The 14,873-nt window shown below is 44.3% G+C and overlaps 2 protein-coding genes across 2 annotated transcripts in view; both read left to right on the forward strand.

Annotated features, from left to right (window-relative positions):
- Positions 1 to 6,245, forward strand: part of ubtd2 (ubiquitin domain containing 2) — a 28,287-nt gene extending 22,042 nt beyond the window's left edge. The window contains exon 3 of the mRNA XM_056285169.1: positions 4,592 to 6,245. Within this exon, the coding sequence (XP_056141144.1) occupies positions 4,592 to 5,106 (515 nt within the window). The 3' untranslated portion in view covers positions 5,107 to 6,245. The remainder of the gene's footprint in view (positions 1 to 4,591) is intronic.
- A 1,788-nt stretch (positions 6,246 to 8,033) lies between these two features.
- il12bb (interleukin 12B, b) lies at positions 8,034 to 13,053 on the forward strand. Its single transcript, XM_056285318.1, has 9 exons — positions 8,034 to 8,093; positions 8,762 to 8,843; positions 8,998 to 9,099; positions 9,905 to 10,096; positions 10,206 to 10,311; positions 10,709 to 10,878; positions 11,353 to 11,516; positions 12,523 to 12,641; positions 12,826 to 13,053. The coding sequence occupies exons 2-9, from the start codon at positions 8,762 to 8,764 to the stop codon at positions 12,845 to 12,847; spliced, it is 957 nt and encodes a 318-aa protein (XP_056141293.1). The 5' UTR covers positions 8,034 to 8,093; the 3' UTR covers positions 12,848 to 13,053.
- Positions 13,054 to 14,873: the final 1,820 nt, after the last annotated feature.

The raw sequence follows: 14,873 nt of genomic DNA on the forward strand, positions 1-14,873 counted from the left end.
TTAACACACCCCCATACCATCACAGATGCTGGCTTTTGAACTTTGTGCTGAGAACAATCTGGATGGTCCTTTTCCTCTTTAGCCCGGACGACACAACGTCCATGATTTCCAAAAATAATTTGAAATGTGGACTCATCAGACCACAGCACACTTTTCCACTTTGCATCAGTCCATCTCAGATGAGTTCGGGCCCAGAGCAGCCGGCGGCGTTTCTGGGTGTTGTTGATATATGGCTTTCGCTTTGCATGGTAGAGTTTTAACTTGCACTTGTAGATGTAGCAACGAACTGTGTTAACTGACAATGGTTTTCCGAAGTGTTCCGGAGCCCACGTGGTAATATCCTTTACAGAATGATGTCGGTTTTTAATGCACTACCACCTGAGGGATCGAAGGTCATGAGCATTCAATGTTGGTTTTTGGCCTTGCCGCTTACATGCAGAGATTTCTCCGGATTCTCTGAATCTCTTGATGATATTATGGACTGTAGATGATGAAATCCCTAAATTCCTTGCAATGGTACGTTGAGAAACGTTGTTCTTAAACTGTTGGATTATTTGCTCATGCAGTTGTTCACAAAGTGGTGAACCTCACCCCATCCTTGCTTGTGAACGACTGAGCCTTTCGAGGATGCTCCTTTTATACCCAGTCATGACACTCCCCTGTTTCCAGTTAACCTGTTCACCTGTGGAATGTCCCAAACAGGTGGTTGTTGAGCATTTCTCAACTTTCCCAGTCTTTTGTTGCCCCTGTCCCAGCTTCTTTGGAACGTGTTGCAGGCATCAAATTCAAAATGAGTGAATATTTGCAAAAAACAATAAAGTTTATCAGTTTGAACATTAAATATCTTGTCTTTGTAGTGTATTCAATTGAATATAGGTCGAAAAGGATTTGCAGATCATTGTATTCTGTTTTTATTCACGTTTTACACAACATCCCAATATCATTGGAATTGGGGTTTGTACAATCTTTAGACCTATGAGCAGTTTCATTGCAAAACACAATGAGATTAATCTCTTATACTGATTGTGTGAAAAGTAGTGGCAAAGGAAGTGTAAAGCTGGGTTTTTTTTCACTCTGTGCCTGTCCTCTCATACACCTTATCAGAGAAGGCTTACGACCGTGTACCCCAGGGCACTCTGTGGGGGGTACTGCGGGAGTATGGGGTACTGGGGCAGTTGCTACAAGCCATCCGGTCCTTGTATCACCAAAGTGAGAGCTGTGTCCGCATTCTTGGCACAAAGTCAAACACGTTTTCGGTGGGTGTCGGACTCCGCCGAGGTTGTCCCTTGTCTCCGATTCTGTTTGTGAAATTCATGGACAGGATTGCAAGGCGCAGCCAAGGTGAGGAGTGTCTCCGTTTTGGAAACCTCAGAACTGCATCTCTGCTCTTCACAGATGATGTGGTTTTGTTGGCTTCATCAGAACGCAACCTCCGGCGCGCACTGGGGCGGTTTGCAGCTGAGTGTGAAATGGTTGGGATGAGAGTCAGCACCTCCAGGTCTGAGGCTATGGTTCTCTACCAGAAAATGGTGGATTGCTCCCTCTGGGTTGGGTATGAGTTGCTGCCCCAAGTGAAGGAGTTCAAGTATCTCGGGGTCTTGTTCACGAGTGAGGGTAGGATGGAGCGGGAGATTGACAGACGGATTGGTGCAGCATCAGCAGTAATGCGGACCTTGTACAGGACCGTTGTGGTGAAGAAGGAGCTGAGCTGGAAGGCAAAGCTCTCAATTTACCAGTCAATCTTCGTTCCAATCCTCACCTATGGTCATGAGCTTTGGGTAGTGACCGAAAGGTTGAGATCACGGATACAAGCGGCTGTAATGAATTTCCTCTGTAGGGTGTCTGGGCTCAGCCTTAGGGTGAGGAGCTCGGACATCCGGAGGGAGCTTGGAGTAGAGCCACTGCTCCTTCGCATCGAAAGGAGCCAGTCGAGATGGTTCGGGCATCTGATTAGGATGCCTCCTGGGCGCCTTCCTTTGGAGGTTTACCGGGCACGGCCAACTGGGAGGAGACCCCAGGGTAGACCCAGAAGTCGCTGGAGGGACTACATGTCCAATCTGGTCTGGGAACGCCTTGGGATCCCCCAGGAGGAGCTGGGGGGCGTTGCTGGGGAGAGGGACGTCTGGAGTGCCCTACTTAGCTTGCTGCCACCACGACCCGACCCCGGAAAAAGCGGCTGAAGATGAGATGAGATGAGAGAATGCACACTGCTCGTTCCTTTCATTAAATAAATCCAAATTCGTTTGTCCAAGACGGCTGAAAGATGCACATTTTGGACAACCTACTGTTTTTTGTTTGTTTTTTTTTTTTTTTTTTTTTCTGCCATCAGTTCTTCTCGACATAAAGCAAAAAAGAACGCTAGCTAGCTATACTATGTTTTCACTACTGCAGTAATGCTGCGCTTGTCGGCAGATCAGCGAGGGAGGAGGAGGGGTATGATAGACCAAGTAGACAAGTAACAAGCACTTACTTGGGCAGTTAGTATCTATTACTTGTTAAAAGTGTCTAGTTATCAAGTACTTGTTGCCAAAACATGGATAGAAAGAGAAAACCCGTGGCCGGCGGTGCAGAGAAGGTGGCCAAAAAAAAAAAGGAAAAAGGCTTTGCTGGCTGATGCCACATAGTGTGCTAAGATATTGGATTTATTTAAGCAGTCTGGAGGTGATGATGAAGACAGTGGCGAAGAAGCAGAAACATCAAAGAGTTTGAGCAGGGAACAGGTGCTTTGTCTTGCTAACATGCTATGTGCTGTGAGCTAGCTAAAGAACATGTTTTTGTTAACCTTGGGGTTTCAATGATAGAGTCCCGCTGCAGGTTTGACCATTTCCAAGGTTTAACTTGTCAGACTCAGTGCACAAAGAAGTTTTAGAGAAGTTTACAAAAAATTTTCTAAAGTGTTTAAAAAAATGGTTATCAACTTTAAATGGGCAAACTAAACATGTAAATTTGATCATTTTCTTCTAAACTACTCTTTTCTTTTTTTGCAATATAGCCTTTAAAGTATATAATATTTGATAGCCAGCCCAGCAATAAACATAATTTGTTTAAATACTTACCTACAATCTAAACAAACAGGTGAACATGGCTGTCAACAAGAAAGGGAAAGGATAGAGGAGGACGTAGCTGGAAGCAGCACAGATCCAATCAGAGGTGCACTATTGAATATTATAGTTTGACTGTGAAGTAAATTAGAGCACAATACATCATTCATATGATCAGGTTGGACTACTCCATTCAAATTGTTTAGTATTGCATTACAAGAAATGCAGTACTAAAACAGATGAACCTGAGTCAGATAGGGAAAGTTTTGATGTCTTTGCAGGGGCCTCTGTGGAGACCGGTGTATGTGACGACCAGCCACTAAACAACAGAGTTTAAAAGTAATTCATTAATTCAGCTTCGAATTTTTGATCTCTATACACACAAACATGGGGAGGAAAACCTTGGAAAATTAGTTTCATAGTTTTACATATTAGTCCAACACAAAAAATACAAAATGAACAGATTGTGTTTTTTTTATTAATGATTCGTTGATTGTAAGTAGTAGGAGTAGGATGATTCGTTGATCGACAAACATGTTGTCAGTTCGAATTTGGTGTATCAAAATTGGGGCCTCTTAACGGCAAATTCCTGGGATGCTTTTTGTTAGCAGTCGAACGTTGTGTAATGGTGACCGTTATAAACTACTGTGTATGTTGCTGAGGGTGGTCCCCTGGAAATCCCCTGAAAGGGCCAGCTTACTTTAAATCAGGTAGCTAGCTGATAAATGTTATGACACTATTTTTTCTTTTGTTTTCCCTTCCTCCAACTCTTAAGTGACTCTTATTGTCTTTATTCTGAGTCACAGTAATTTCAGTTGTGAAAGTCTTAAAATTTTGTTTCACTGAGACACTTGAACTTGGAATTTAGCAGGCCTATGACGTTCCCTCTTCCATGGTCACCTCATGTTCCCCATCAGTTTCACTGGACTCCGTTGATCACAACTCTCATTTCTCTTTTCTCAATTCCAGCAAACTGTGGAATTGAGGTCAGGTTTTGATTCACAAAAAATAAAATAAGAATTTTGGAGGGCTTTTTTAAAAGAAAAAGGGAGAGAAATTAAAAGCGGGTCAGGCTAAGCTAACTGCTAGCCCATTCAGACTGGCAGTTCCAACAGTCATCCTGGCTGGCGTTTGCTTTCTTGGACAGTGAAAATTTTTTGGGGGATATGTTGGATATATGTTTTTGTAGTTTTGTAATTTTTGTAGTTTATTTATAGTTTTGATATATGTGTTCTTGTAGTTTGGATATGTGTTTTTGTCTTTGTGTTGCACTGCTGTGGGCTGGGAGAAACAATATTTTGTTTCCTTTCATGTACGCACGTGCATGAAATTAAACGACAAATAAATGTTCCCGATTCCTGAAAAAGGAAAAAAATATAAACATTTTAACATTTCAAACATTGTAAAAGTGATGAGAAATTTTCAGATCATGGCTTAATGTTGGTGGATTTACAGTAGCATCGCGTCTTTACGGCGAAACTGCCTCTTAGGAAATGTTTCTTATTTGCTCTATTTTGTTTTAAGTATCCATTTTCCTCGTGCTGTCACAGGAGCGTTGACTGAATGCTACGATGAACTGGGGAACCGTTACCAGCTGCCAGTCTACTGCCTGACTCCTCCCGTCAACATGATCGAGGAGCGCTCCGACGAACCTGACCTCTCCGACCCAGACTCCGGGGCAGCGGACCCGTCCTCGGGCAGCACCGGCGACCCTGGCTGCGGTGGGGAGTGCCAGTTACGGCTGCGGCTCTCCACGGGCCGTGACCTCCGGCTGGCCGTCCGCTCCACGGACACGGTGGGCGTGATGAAGCGCCGTCTTCAGGCGCAGGAGGGAGTGTCCGCCGCAACGCAGCGCTGGTTCTTCTCTGGTCGACCATTGACGGACCGGCTTCGCCTAGACCAGCTCAACATCTCCAGAGACTACGTAGTGCAGGTCATCCTCAGCCAGCCACCACCACCGCTGCCGCAGCTGTCGACTCCAGGGCACACGCAGGGAGCCGCAGGGCCTGCAACTGGGGAGGGAGTGCCCCCACTGCCTCAAGAGCCCACGCCGGTGGAGAACTAGCTAGTGCCAGCCGGGAGACTGGCATGCCAGTGGACTGGTACAACATGAGGACAATGACGATGGAAGAAGGGAGGAAAGAGAGAGATGTTTGATTCTTTCAGCTCTGTTGAATTTCTCTGCTCTGTTCTGTCCTCTTTCTGTTGTCTCTTCTCTTCTCTCCTGAAATCTGTCAGTTATTTTTTGAGGCATGCTGAGAAGGGTAGATGGAGGATGCATGGAGTGTGGGGAGGTGGCTGTCTGGTGGAGCAAAGGACTCTGGGATCTGGACGAGAACCTTCCTCCTGGTTTCACATGTTGACATTTCTACCTTTTTGAAGTCTTTTTAAAACTGTTCTTGTGGAAACCAAACAACGAAAAGGAGTAGGACTGTCAGAGGGGCAACAATTTTAAAGGGTTTTTATAAGCGATGGTCTTGTTCTTATGTTTTTGTGGTGCAGTCTCCTCTCAGCTGTTTTACAGCTGGGCTGTGTTGATGAGATTCTATTAATGTGGCTACAGGGTTATCAATGTATTTCTGATTCAGCCAATCCATGAAAGAGGGGACAACACCAGTAGTTCAGCAGTTGAACAGCATTTATTCTTGCTTATAAGAAAATGGGTTCATTTTTTTTTTTTTTACTTTTTCATTTTCTACTTTGAATATACTCCAAGCTACCTTCCCCTGCTGTAGTGGCTTGGTAGATATGAATTGATGCTGCAGAGCAAATGGGGATCAAAGCCCCACCACCCAGAGAACACTTGTCAACACCGTCCCCTGTCTCCTGAATATTTACATCCAATCACATGGGGGGGGGGGGGGGCGACTCGGCCTGTGAGCAGCCATAAAGAAAGAAACCTGCTGTTGCCTGTTAGAAGGTGCAAGGATTTTGCTGTGAAATGGTTTGCAGACTGCCAAGTCAGGGGACATATCTGGAGTGTTGCTAAAATGCCACCACTTAGTTAGATACTGTGTTATAATCTACTTGACAGACCTATCAGACCTGTCATATACTTTAACATTAGTTAACAGCCTGAGTGTGCGTGCGTGCATGTGTGAACGTATGCGTTAGGTCACATCCACACTTAAATCACAGGGCAAAAGGTTGGATTTCAAAGACCACGGGTGGATATTTTGATGAAATAGAATGTTTTTAATTAAATCAATCGTCATTTCTACCCCTGGATATGTTTCTCATTTTGTTGTACATGTTGACATCATGGGATTTTGTTGTTTTTTACTATCACAAGTGTAAAAAGTCACAATGGGGGAAGCTTTTTAAGTCACACGTTCTCAAAAAACACCAGTCCGTCAGCCCAAACACGCCGAGAACGACGTTTTCTCACATCCATACAGAGACTGAACTCTGGTCACAGAGAGAGCGAAAGGGAGAGCCTTCTTCAGAACTCAATGGCTTCCCTTCATTCACGATTCCCCGTCTTCCTCCTGGTCGAGCTGCTTCACTTCTCCCCGACAGAGCTGGGGAAGCCCCGGGGAGGGAACACTCAGCGGCACAGACACTTCCAGCAAGAAGAGACAGGACGTGAAAAACCAGAAGTGTCGCCACCACATGTGCTGTTACGGACAAGGATGAAAAGTCGCTGCCCATCGCCTCAGACTCACTGACGGGACGAGGCACAAGTCCACCCATCTGTCTGTTCCGCTGGCGCGTTTCGGTCACTTTACCTTGCCCCATATTTATATACAACAGCAGGCATGAATCATGTGTGCCAAAGGTTATGCCGTGCAGGAGCATAGGGCATTTGGGGAAGTGATAGAGAGATGTTGAAGTGTTCAGGTATCATTCCCACTGCTGGAGTTTTTACACTATGTTAAAAAAAATCTAACTTTAAACACTTTTTCTGACAAGTCCATGACTAGATAGATAAACAGATAGCCAAAATTTTGCCCGCACGTAACATGTTCAGATCACAATTCCTTTATCGTAACATTTAACGTTTTCAAATGACACAAACAAAAACACACAGTATTTTTGAACCAAAACAGCCTATAAGACGGAGCCACTGGAATTCTCTAATGGAACCAAATCAGTAATTTGTCACTGATAACGCTGATGAAGGGGAAGGCACAGGAGTGTATGTAGTTCCCCTTTTGTTTCTCTGCCACAATGCACCGGGATACTGGGGCTCCCTTCTCCTTTCCACTTCCATCACAGTGTCGTCATAAAAGTTTTTATATCTAGTGCAAGTTCCTGTGGAGCAGTGCCGTCACTCACCAATACCTATTTCCTGTCAAATCCATTCCGGCACACACACGCACGCACACACAAATACAAACGGAAATTACTAATGCAGCAGAATAGCATTCTTGATTTTTATTTTTGTCCTGAACTGTCAGTCATTGTTCTGAGCAGCCATCATCAACAATTTTGTCATAATGAAAACCATCGTTATTGTCAAAGTTATAATAATCTGTCACACACACGCTTCATGCTGGTTAGAATGTATGATTTTACCTATATCGCCTTTTTTATCCTCTACTCCTGTCTCTCTCTCTGTCTCGCTCTTTCTCTCTCTCCCCCTCACTTTCTCTCTCGTGCTCTCTCACTCCTCGCTCACGCTCTCTCTCTCTCTCTCTCTTTCTCTCTCAGGTCCTCTATGATCACTTGCCTTACTAAGGTTATGACATTCACCACAACCCCTCTGCATGTGTACACATACGCAGATGTGCACTTTTGCACATGCGTGCACATATTTCTGCATTATAGGTGGTTGTTCATGACACATCAGCCAGTTCCTCAACAGGACTTTTTTGAACACAAAGGTGCCTGCCTCACTAAGTCCAGTCAACACACTTTCACATTCACAAACAGAAACAGTCGCCTGGCAGTTCCTCTTGTGTATGTTGGAATTTTTCAACCTTCTGCTTCCATCCTGTATAAATACTTGTGTCACACTGGCAGGTATGACAGAGCCTCTCGGATCACCGATGCGCTCATATTTCAGCTTTGCTTGGTTTTGATGATATCGGTTCAACTCTGATTATCAAGGTAAGGTCAACACCTGCACGCTGACTTACGTTGTTCGATACGCTCTGTCATCACTATAAATCTATCCGTCAACGCAATGTCTGATTACTATATTCAAGCAAACTGTTTAACAACGGCACTTTTTTCTCATGAGACCCTCTGGCGCTTCTGAATTTAGTTTCAATGACGCTCTGAGGTTAGTAACTATACAGTTCGGATTAGGGTTTACACACATTGACTCAGTTTGCCGGCCTAGTGGTTTGTGTGAAAGTGTTTACTTGTCCGTGCATTCGAGTCTATTTTAGTCCTGCTGGTGTAAATTGCACTTGCTTGACGTAACTTACGAGTTAAGAGTCTGTCATTAGAAACCCACGAGTTAAGAAAAGGGTGCATGCTCTGGCAATGAGACCTTCTGTGACGTGTATCAGAAAAACAGAAGCTTAGATAAAAGTTTTTTTTTTTTTGTTGGATAGAATCTGTGTTCTTCAAATATTCAGCTTTGTGGAACGAGACCCTGCAGTCAGAGTGGATGGCTCAGATCAGATCTAGTCTCCCGGAGCTCACATTTGCAAGGAATGGTTCAAATAGCTAGAATGGTTGAAATATGGAAATCAAACGGTGTGTTCACGCCGGCCGGCCGAGCAGGCAGATTCTCCTGCGTTTCACCAAGTTATCCTCCTTTCCACCAGATGAGAGTGTTGCTGCTCGTGGTTCTGTGTGCAGTGCTACAGCGGGGAAGCCAGCAAAATGTTGAGAACATCATGAATAATGGTAACCACATTTCTCTCTTCCTTTTCTCTTCCTCTCTTTTTCTCTCACACACCCCCTTTCTTTCTCCTGCTCTCACTCTCTCGTATCCTGTGTCCGTAAGGAAGCCTATTGGTGTTAACCTCTGTGTGTGTGTTTCTATCTACTCCTTGACTAGTTCTGGCCTTGAGGGTGCCCCATGGTTCACATCCCGGTTATAACGTTCCTCTTACCTGTGGCGAGACCTATGAAAGCCAACCAGTGTTTTGGAAGAAAAATGGTACTACAGTCATAACTACTACTTCCATTACTGTTACTGCTGTAACTAACCCTGCTACTGCTACCAGAAGACATTGGTCGAAGAAATGTTGCAAGGATGAAAAGTGGTGAAACGTTTTCTTACAGTAAAAAGTTGCAAACCAGGGTCAACTGCATTGCTAGTCCAAACATAAACCTCCAAATTGAAATTAAAACTCTTACTCGACACCGCGGAAGAAACTTCTGCCCAGTTTATCAAAATAAATTGAGGATCAACATGTCTTGATGCAAGCTCAGTAATCCAGGTGTAGAAATCCCACAAAGTGTCCAGTGTACTCCAATCCGGGCCCGAGTCTCATGACCCGTTTAAAGTTTCAGCCATGTTTCCACAAGTAATGTGGCTCCAAAGAGGGATGGGTTTTTAATTTATATGTTTTGATGCATAATTATTTGTGGGGGGTTTCCCAAAGCTTCAGGACTCGTTAAGCAACGGAATTTGTACGGAAGAAGAATAAGATGAAGAAAGAGAAGAATAAGTTATGACGAATCATAATGTGTCTTGTTTTGCACAGCAGGCACATAATGATAAAAAGATATATAGTGAAGATAACTAGGTGTGGTTTCTTCAGTTTGCTGCAGCAATCACACAATGACACCTAACGATGCAAAAAAGACATTTATGTCCAAGGGACTATTTCTGTGCTGCAATCTTTGAACAAGATAGATTTAGATTTGTTTTGCTTTGGTAGTATATACCCCATAGAGCATACACTTATATACCCCCCATGGAGGTGGGTCCTCTAACTATGGATGTGTCACTGTCTAAGGTAAACAGCTCAGCTCAGCTTCGCGGGGCAATCAGATTAGTGTATATGTGGAGGAGATGGACGGAGGAAACTACACCTGTCATCTCGGCCGGGACGGACCATACCTCAACCACACCCTGGTACTGGTCCAGGTGGACCCAGACAACAAGTCTGTCATACTGGAGAGAATACATCACAGGAACCATGGAGGAGGTGAGATAAGAAAGATAAAATGGATGCAGAGAAAGAAAGAGAGAAATAGAGAGAGAGGAAGAATGTAGTTACCAATGATCCCTAACAGTGGCGTTTCTGTTCATCTCAGGGTATGTCTACTGTTCAGCGCACAACTACAACGGCTCCTTCCAGTGCACTTGGAAGAGGACGCCATACCGCTCCGAGGCCACTGTGCTGTCAGTGACAGCAAAACGGTGAGGTCACTGCTTTAAACACACACATACACACACACACACACACACACACACACACACACACACACACACACACACTGTACTAGTCAGTGAAGGACCCCAAAATGCTGTCTTTAAATATGTCAAATACATACCCAAAATATCTGAAACTGCTGGTACTGTATCGACCAACTAGTAAATCTGTAAGCCATGTTTATCCTGCTATGCTTACATGACAGAGTACCAAGACCAGCCTGCCATGTTTTTAACCTTTACATGGTTTTTAACCTGTAGATGTCAGCAGACTCACTAAAATGGTGTAGGGTGAAGTTACTGTTTAATGTGTTCACTAAACTGAATGCTTAACAGTAGTCTCTGTGTGACTAGTCTAATGCTACCCGGTCTATCTTTAACTCAGGGATTCTTCGGAGATTTCCTGTGAGGTGGATGCTGGTGGCTCGGGTATGCATTGTCAGGACCCCGGCTGTCCATTTAAAGAGGAGCAACGTCCCATCTTCCTCACTATCTACATATACAATGTGGCACGATTAGAGGCTTACAACACCAACTTCTACCTCAGAGACATAGGTAAGCCCTTTCGAATGCTGCATATGTGTGTGTGAGTTAAAGCTGGTTCAAATATTATTTTCAAATATATTTTTAATGTGTACATTGAAATTAACAAGAAAGCAAGGAAATTGGGGTGCATACTCACTTGCAACATAGCATTCCCAGCACAGTTTTTGGGGTCTAGTGCTTTGCTTAAGGGCTTTGTGGTGGTGACAGTGAACCCATAGATGTAGAGATAGAAGTAAAAAATGGTGGACAGGTACTTGGCACATAGATGTAGAAATGGTTTGGTCTACTTACAGGTGAGACATGGTGGCGTTTTCCCATCACAATCTAATGAACACCAGAGCGCTTTGAAAATATTTAAGTCTTTTGCTTTCTATCGGTGTGATAGATAGTAATAAGATATTTTTTTTTATTCCGAGTTGAAAAAACCTTAGAAGTTATCATCCCTCACACCTTCCTGTTCACACCTCATCCCACTGTCATTAGTGAGGCCAGAACAGGTCTCTAACCTGCAGCACAAGGAGGGCGGCGTGTTCAGCTGGGACTACCCCGAATCGTGGCAGAAGCCCTGCACCTACTTCTGCCTGCAGTTCCAGGTCAAGGTGGTCCGTCGTGGAGAAACATGCGACTCCAATGATCTAATCGAACAGGTAGGACAGAGCAGTACTTAGATACATACATGTGCTAGCGATGTTACTTTAAGATACAAATCTGAGGGCGTCCGGGTGGCGTGGCGGTCTATTCCGCTGCCTACCAACATGGGGATCGCGGACTCGAATCCCAGTGTTACCTCCGGCTTGGTCGGGTGTCCCCACAGACACAATTGGTTGTGTCTGTGGATGGGAAGCCGGATGTGGGTATGTGTCCTGGTCGCTGCACTAGCAGCTTCTCTGGTCAGTCGGGGCGCCTGCTGGTGGAATAGCATGATCCTCCCACACGCTACGTCCCCCTGGCGAAACTCCTCACTGTCAGGTGAAAAGAAGCGGCTGGTGACTCCACATGTATCGGAGGCATGTGGTAGTCTGCAGCCCTCCCTAGATCAGCAGAGGGGGTGGAGCAGTGACCGGGACGGCTCAGAAGAGTGGGGTAATTGGCCAAGTACAATTGGGGAGAAAAAAAAAAGGGGGGGGGATCACCAAAAAAAAGATACAAATCTGAGGATTTACATACAATCAAGTATCCTATGGGGTATTTAAGACAATATCAAGCCAGGGTATATCCAAATCATTGTCATGGTTACTGTTGGGTATAGGACTTTGCCGGGGAAAAACACATACAAGCCTTTTGCGTGTTCAACATGGCAGTCGAATTGTGCACAAAGACCAGGTTCTATGACAGAAAAGGCCCATTAAAGACCTTTACGAGTGGATGACACAACATGGACGGCCAACGCTTAGGTCCAACCATGTTTTGTTTGACGGTAGAGAGGGAACTTTATAACACCCGGGTAACCGTTTCATTTTGAATGGCCTTCGGGTATCCAGGTTGCTCTGATACCGCCACTGCATTTCCTACAGTGTCAGCAGAACCCTCGGGATTGTGACCTTAAGATATCCTTTACCATCTGGAAAAAAAAAACTCATTTTATGTGTTTTTTGCTGTGATAGAATGTGCTCCAGCTTAGTCAAACCTATCCCTTCCCTCTTGCATGCATAGCTCGACAATACCGACAAGATGAACTATAAAGTCAGAAGCAAAGCCAAGAGGTTTGTCTTCTGTGTGCGGGCACAGGACAAGTTCACCGACGGGCCATGGAGCGAATGGAGATACCATGTGTGAGTACACTAACTTGTTACCAAACAGAAACGCAACAATTATTACTGCAGTTTCCAGCCTAAGAACTAGCTGTACTCCGTTTAGGACGGAGAAGTGTTCAAAATGAGTCTGCCATTACTCAGAGTGTCTCGAGTAAGCTGCAGCATCTTGTGTTAGTTCAACTTGTCCTGGCTGCACATGCAGGGTGAAGAAAGCCACAGGGTGAAGAGTCACTCGTCTGGAGAAAGGCAGGATGGCGAGCAGGAAGAAGAGATAACACGAGGGGACAAGAATTATCATGACCTGTTAGTTCTCTCAATTATTATTATTGTTTAAAAACAATCAGCTTCAGCTGTTTGCTTGTACAGTATTTATTCATTATTGAGTGGTCTCTAAAGGAACATGGTCTCAAAGATGTGTAACGTACTTACGAAATAAAAACTTGACCTGAATCTAAAAAAAAAACAAAAAAACAACGTATTTTCATTGCTGCATGTAACCAGTATGTTCCCTATAATGCAATGTTTCCATTTGGCAACGCTTTGTCTGAGCTCAGTGTAGGGCTGCATAATTCAGGTTAAAATTATAACTCGGATCATTTTAAATAAAATATTTATAAGCCAATATTTCATCATCATGAACAGTGGGAGCTGAATTAACAATATATAATTATATTCCATCAACTATGCAGCCCTATCTTAGTGGAGGGGGGGGGGTGAAGAAAAAAAATACACACAGCAGGTGATTTTGTACAAAAAGAGGTTTACTCTCATATTTACAGCCAGGATATCAGAGATGTGGTCAGTCACGGTTACACAAAAACACGGGAAAACATGAATTTCCGTAAGAAATGAAATTAGATCAACGAAGTAACCTGGAAACCCAAGAGAAATATTACCAATTTCCTACAGGTCCCAGATACTTGTTCATCAGCACCCATCACCCTCCCTGCCCTACTGTACTGTCCCTATGGCCCATCACGTCCCCTTCATCAACACCACCACAGAAAAAAAGAAGAAAAAAACTGGCTGATGACAGCGAGTGTTTGACACATTTGTCTCCCATATGATGGGACAAAAAAAAAAAAAACAAATTTGGTGAAAATTGTGCGCTCATTCTATAGCCCCTGTGTTCCTTATCTGTATGATGCGATTGCTTCATCGGTGAAATTCCCCCGTCCTCATCCCTCCCGAGCCTTATCAAAAGGTCTGGACAGACTTCAGTGAGAACAAAAAGAACAAGAGGTTTGGTTTATCGGCTAGTTGAAGAAAAGAACAAACAAACAAAAAAGATCACTGACAAGCGTCTGAGTGCGAGTAACAAAACACTGGAACCCACCAGGCTTCAACACTCAGTAACGCGGTCGCTTCCGGGCATCCGTGTTCGCACACATACACCCATCCACCACTGTAAACGTTTAGCGTCTGTGTACATCTGACAGCACTGCAGTGAAAATATGCCCCTCAGCCTTCTTCACACTGGATTTTAACCCCACTCCCCCACCCACCCCACCCACCCACCCCGGCCTCACAGTACCTGCAGGGGTTATTGCATATCACTAAAACGATAATAGGTGCCTGTTGTTAAGGTGATGAGAGATGACAACCAAAGACACAGGTTTAGCTTTGATTTTACAGTTGCCCCTTCTTTATATTTTCAGTCCGATTGCCCCCCCCTCCCCCCAACCTCTTCCTCATGATGCTGGTGCAGCGCTGCAGGTTTAAGAGGGTGTTATGTGAAGTAGTGAATCATGCAAGTTATACTGGAGAGCTAGACTCCATTCCAACGCGTTTATTTATTCCAAACAGGTTTTAGTCATTTCAGTTTTTAATCCCCCCGACCCCCTACCCTGGTCTTAAACTGAACCGTTTGTCTCACTGGTTGATTTGCTGTTCAGTGGTTTTCCTTGGCCCTTTCTCTGAAACGCAAACTCTGTCCAGCAGAAATATTAAGAACACATCACAACTGGCCGCAGGTATGAGGGCATGACTGGACAAGACCTGAGTGAAATAGTGTCTGCTTTATAAAACGCTGCTTGGAGTATCAATGGAGGAGTAGTGTGTGTGTGTGTGTGTGTGTGTGTGTGTGTGTCCACTTCGGACAATGAGTAACAGGGAGCTTAGATAACCACAGGGGGTTAGTTATCTGTCAGGTAATTACACCTTGCACTATTCAAATTGTGCAGGTGGAGCAAACTCGGTATATATGGAACTCCAAGTAGATTAAAAACATACTAATTATCATAAAGCACT

Source organism: Lampris incognitus, chromosome 8 (genome assembly GCF_029633865.1).
Source record: "Lampris incognitus isolate fLamInc1 chromosome 8, fLamInc1.hap2, whole genome shotgun sequence".
Lineage (NCBI taxonomy): Eukaryota > Metazoa > Chordata > Actinopteri > Lampriformes > Lampridae > Lampris > Lampris incognitus.

Excerpts from the sequence above, each read along its gene's own strand:
- il12bb (XM_056285318.1), top strand. The coding sequence starts at position 8,762 with ATGAGAGTGTTGCTGCTCGTGGTTCTGTGTGCAGTGCTACAGCGGGGA. Across the intron at positions 10,097-10,205 it reads TCACAGGAACCATGGAGGAG|GGTATGTCTACTGTTCAGCG; the intron begins GTGAGATAAGAA and ends TGTTCATCTCAG. Across the intron at positions 11,517-12,522 it reads CCAATGATCTAATCGAACAG|CTCGACAATACCGACAAGAT; the intron begins GTAGGACAGAGC and ends TTGCATGCATAG.